This window comes from Phytophthora parasitica (genome assembly GCF_000247585.1).
Source record: "Phytophthora parasitica INRA-310 unplaced genomic scaffold supercont2.35, whole genome shotgun sequence".
NCBI classification, from domain to species: Eukaryota; Oomycota; class Peronosporomycetes; order Peronosporales; family Peronosporaceae; genus Phytophthora; species Phytophthora nicotianae.
The window spans coordinates 361,939-366,941 of record NW_008649021.1 but is presented as its reverse complement, the minus strand read 5'-3'; the positions used below and the strand labels follow the sequence as shown (position 1 = coordinate 366,941).

The window sequence follows — 5,003 nt, the reverse complement described above, 5'->3', positions numbered from 1 at the left end:
CTTTGGTTCGAATACTGCTGTTCATCTAGGAACTTCTGAAATGTGGCCACATCTTCTTCGGAAGATCCTTCTTTAATAGCTTTTGTGTAGCTGAAATATACTTGCCCGTTGTTCTTTTTGATTTTGCGGTAGACTGCTACACTGCCTGATGATTCCAGGTTAAAGTATCCAACATCTCTATTCTCCTCCTTCGATACCACAGAGCCAAAGGCGCCAATGTAGAATCCAGGATGACGATAGTTTGTGGGATTGGAATTTCTCTTCAAGTCTCCCGACTGTTTAAAGCACGACTCGCGGAAGAAGAGTTTGCCGCCTGGACGTAGCCATTTGACTGCTTTCTTTGCAAATTCCTTCACTTCCTCATCCTCCATGTACATTAATATCCAGTTGGAGAAGATGACATCAAAGGAGTTCGGCTCTGCCTCAAGATGGACAACGTCCTTGCACAGAAACTTAATGTTGCCCAGGTGGCCGTTCTTGTCCTCATTCACTTTGATGAAATCCTCGATGAACTCCACAGCCGTGACGGATTTGGCCTTCGTGGCAATGACAGACGTGAGTAGTAATATCCGGAACATTACGCCGCCAGTTTTTTTTCTTCCCGTAATTTACCAACGAGACTAGGGCTAATGCTTCTCTCCAAACAGCTGCGATTTTGAGCGATGCAACCGCTCACCACCCTCTGGTGCGAAGGAGGTCTCCTCCACACCTCCAAGCACCACAGATAGAAACAATACATTCACACGCAACAACAAAAAAAATACATGATTTAAGGCAGCTCATCAATAGCAGCCTTCAGCTTAGGCATCTTGTCATTAATGAAGTCATTTTTTTTCATCCATTCGATGTAGTTGTCATCGATTGCTTGGATCTGCTTAATGGTCTTACCTTTGTACTTACCAAAGGTCATGAGAAACGAACCATCATCGTTAGTAAACTTCGACTTCAAGAAATCAGCGATCGAGGGATTGGAATCAATCAAAATTGTTTGATTCAGTAACCAGCGGCAATAGCCGGGATCAGAGGCATATACGTCTTCGATCGACTTGGACTTGTGCTTGCCAAAACTCAATGTTGTACTCATCATTTATCAGTGGGTAGTCTATATACATAGCCCTTAAGAATATTTTGAAAAATATTAATTAATTAGACTTACACTCAGCGATAGCTCGAATATATTTATATGGTAAGTAAATCACTTGTGAGTAGCTGAGAAGCTAATTTATGACGAGGTAGAATTGATAACATTTTTCTTCAGAACTTAGTTAGCAGTGTATTCAAGTACTTCACCTGTCAAACGGTTATAAGTCATCTCGTTCTCAAATCCAACAAGTACCAGCATATTGGTACCCTGCGTTGAGGCGTTTGTTCCCATGACCTGGATGCTCTGGGGAACATCCTTCTCAGTCAAGCGAGAAACATCGGCTACAAGCACTCTGTTGGTTTGCTGCCAGGTCTGATAGTCAATTAGACCATTCGATAGCTCCTTCGTCTGGTCGCCGTTGATAGAGGCCAGCTTAGAGAATTCATTGCAGAAATCCATGAAGTCATAGTCATACGAAATGTCAAACACTTGCTGGCTACCAATGCGAACATTGAAGTTGCGAATCGATGAACCAGGTTGAACAGTCCATGGGGCACTATCGAAACAGCTCTGGAACTGTTGAATGGTAGCAGTGTTGAAATTACCGCTTGAAGTCTCAGCAAACGGAAGCAAAGCTACTACCTTAGCGTTCTTCAGCGAAGCGGGTAGCTGGAGGTCGAATGCAGTATTCAGCTGGGTAGTAGATACACCCGTGCCTGCTCGCTGGTAGAACCACTGAGCGTAATAATCCATATAACGAACGGTTTTATTCGGCTTGCTGATTAGAGCCTGAGGGTTTTCAAGATCTACAAACGGAACGTAGAGTCGAGTAGTCGTGAAAGGGAAGTAGGTCGAGTCAATTGTAGGCTCGAGCGAGTTGGTAATCGCACCCCAAGCCACAGAAATTTGCCCAGCTGCCGAAGTACCAAATACACCAGAGTTGGGGCTATTAGAGCCAGTGCCAGAAGCTACCATAATCGGGCAACTCTGGCCCGATACGAGTGTTGTCGAAGACAGTGTCATTGATTTGGTGGTCGAGGGCAATAACTGAATTGCCCTGATTAACTCGAAAGCGAAGCTTGATCTGAGGATTGGCTATAAGGTCCAACTCCTTAAAGATAGGATGGAGATCAACCAACTTGATCTTGAGCATATAATTCCACGTACCAGCTACGGCACTTGCTGCGGTACCTCCAGGGACAAAGGCGCCACGACCGAATTGGTTCGTGATAGTATTAGCAGCAGCAGAAGCGGTGGTTGCCCAACCATTGGTATTTACACCACCTGCCGTTGGCGGGTTAGCCAATAGACGTTTGAGAAAGCCATCGTTTGCTTGTAAAACGCCAGATCCAGTGCTTGAAGCAACAGAGTATACTCCAGTTAAATCTGAAGCAGTGTTCGAATAACCATCTCCATATGGGGGCGATGATCCATTAGACCACTGCATAGAGCCAGGTGAATCAGGGAACAGAAAATCTTCAGCACCATGTTTATTTACATAGTCAAGCGAAGTCTCAGCCTGAGCACGAAGGTTATTAGCAAATAGCTTGTATTCACTCATACTAATAACAGACTTACCATTGAGTTCAAGAGACATGCCATCGATAACATTCCAAACACCACATTTCAGGCCGACTGATAGACGATTAGCAGCAGCTGCAAGAGCAGTACTTGCATGGGTATTCTTCATACTAACCTTGTACGGAATGACTACATATGCATCACGAAGGCAAGCAAACCCCTCAGCGCCGTTTAGCTGAGCTGTGGCATCGATTGTGATAATACCATTTGCGTACGAACCCTGATTAAGATCGATTACGTATGGTACACGCTTACGGGAACTGACCTTTACGGCCGGGTCGCTCTTCAGCGAGCTCTGATACAGAAATTGATCAGCGAGTTGGGTATCGGTCATAGTTGAACGTAGTTATATCTGAGTTGATATAGCTTCCACGAAAAAATAAATAAATGGATCTCATTAAAGGTATTAGCAGCGATCATGACCTTATAGCATTAGCCAAAAAACTCAATGTGCATCTCGACGCCATTTATGAGTCAAATGAGATCCAAAAGCCACTTCCGAAGAATGGTTCATTTTTGATACTGCTACGTAAGCCTAATCAGGATGTAGGACACTGGACGGCTGTCTATAACCACGAATACTATGATTCTATGGGAGAAGGGCCTCCGCGCGAGTATGGTATCAGCAAATACAATGAACTTCAAACTCAATCAGCACAGGGAGAATACTGTGGCATATGGTCGATGCTATGGTTATACGCGAAGCAACATAATCGCATGGATCTATTCAATGAATTTAAGGATTTAAATATTTTTGTTGCAGATTAGTTCTGAGTTAAATATACTAACAGTCATGTACCGCGAATTAACTATCTCAAGCGGAGTCCCAGCTCATAAATTGCGAAAAGCTTTTCGCGATGGCAAACTATCACTAACGGCAGCTGAGCTACAGGGATCAGGTGCTAAACTACATCTTCATCCAGAATCACATGAGAAGGTGCTCAAAGCTAAGAAAGCTGGCCGTGGCGTTCGTCTCCATATTACGAGGCATGAGATTAAGAAGGGATACAAAAAGGCTCAAGGAGGGTCAATCTGGAGCAAGATCTGGCATGGAATCAAATCCGGTTTCAGATTTGCCAAGGATAGTGGTTTACTTAGCAAGGCAGCCGATGCCGCCGTTCCAGCGCTTGCGACTGCACTTGGTCAACCAGAACTCGCAGTACCCGCCAGAGCAGGTCTAAAAACCTTAACAGGTGTAAGGCTGGATGGGTATGATAGCGATGAGGAGGGTGGTCGTATCAGTATGGCTGACGTAAAAAGACACGCTGGTAATGCTCTTCGTTATGCTAAGGAACGAGGCATCCTTACGGATACTGCCGACGCTGGTGAGCGATATTTAGTCAGCAAGTCTAATAATAAAGACCATCATGACATGATCCATCAGGTTCGTCAGACGATTAAATCACGTTATGGCATTGGTGTCTCTAAACCACGGAAAGGTAAGTTTGTAAAGGGGTCGCAAGCCGCAAAAGATCATATGGCAAAGCTTCGCGCTATGCGTAAGAACAAGCACGGTGGATCCTTCACAATGTAATGATTAAAAAAAGAAGTTTTTTTTTGCTTATGGTCGTTTTCGTAGAAGTAGCATAATATTCACGCTCGTATCCCGGAAATGGACTCTCTGATCGTTCTGATTCCAGATGCTGATCGATACTGTATTCCTTGCTCCATCATGTGTACGACACCAAGTCTCGTGACTTGGAAAATATTGAATCTGTTTCCCGATCGTTGAATCACCTTTATCGAACACGGACATGATATCACCACTAGCTACGAAATCATTCTTGATAAGATCACACCTGACAACGTAGGAAGACGTAGGCGAGATCTGTGGGATAGTGTTGGATAGAGTACTAACAGCAGTTGTTGATGGTGATGCTGGATATGAACCAAGCGTTAGACCAAGCAAAGAGCCAAAAGCAGCGTTATTGATGATTAGACGCGGCACGCGGGTTGTCGTCGGTAGACCAGATCCACCTGTTGAATAAAGGCCAGTGGATGGTCGACTATATCCAGTTGGTAAAGAGGTTGGAGTAGCGCTGCAGTCAAGCTGGCAAGCGTAATAGGTCGAATTCTCTTCGATTTGAATATAGAAGACATTGTTACCATTAGAATCAATTAGATATGCTCCAGCATTGACTAGAGCCGTTTGAATATTTCGATTGATATCACTGTATAGATAATAACCATCAGCGAGATTGACACTAATAACGCTTGTTGTTGCAGCTGTTGGGACTTCGATTTGAAAGCTGGTATTGGCGAACTGAATCGAATCAACGTTGAATTCAGAGTTATATAGAGAGATCGATTGAATCGATGCTTCTACATCCTGGAAATT

General features: G+C 44.1%; 4 protein-coding genes across 4 annotated transcripts; 1 reads left to right on the top strand and 3 right to left on the bottom strand.

The window, feature by feature from the left end:
• Positions 1 to 136: 136 nt before the first annotated feature.
• PPTG_12690 (hypothetical protein) lies at positions 137 to 578 on the bottom strand (the record flags this gene model as incomplete). The annotated part of the gene is made up of 2 exons (XM_008909857.1): positions 137 to 145; positions 198 to 578. 2 exons carry the CDS (start codon positions 576 to 578, stop codon positions 137 to 139), a joined length of 390 nt encoding a protein of 129 aa, XP_008908105.1.
• A 191-nt stretch (positions 579 to 769) lies between these two features.
• Positions 770 to 1,087, bottom strand: PPTG_12689 (hypothetical protein; the record flags this gene model as incomplete). The annotated part of the gene is made up of 1 exon (XM_008909856.1): positions 770 to 1,087. One exon carries the CDS (start codon positions 1,085 to 1,087, stop codon positions 770 to 772), a length of 318 nt encoding a protein of 105 aa, XP_008908104.1.
• Positions 1,088 to 1,261: 174 nt separating this feature from the next.
• On the bottom strand, positions 1,262 to 2,999 carry PPTG_12688 (hypothetical protein; the record flags this gene model as incomplete). Its single annotated transcript, XM_008909855.1, has 2 exons — positions 1,262 to 1,998; positions 2,057 to 2,999. 2 exons carry the CDS (start codon positions 2,997 to 2,999, stop codon positions 1,262 to 1,264), a joined length of 1,680 nt encoding a protein of 559 aa, XP_008908103.1.
• A 459-nt stretch (positions 3,000 to 3,458) lies between these two features.
• On the top strand, positions 3,459 to 4,199 carry PPTG_12687 (hypothetical protein; the record flags this gene model as incomplete). Its single annotated transcript, XM_008909854.1, has 1 exon — positions 3,459 to 4,199. The coding sequence occupies one exon, from the start codon at positions 3,459 to 3,461 to the stop codon at positions 4,197 to 4,199; it is 741 nt and encodes a 246-aa protein (XP_008908102.1).
• Positions 4,200 to 5,003: the final 804 nt, after the last annotated feature.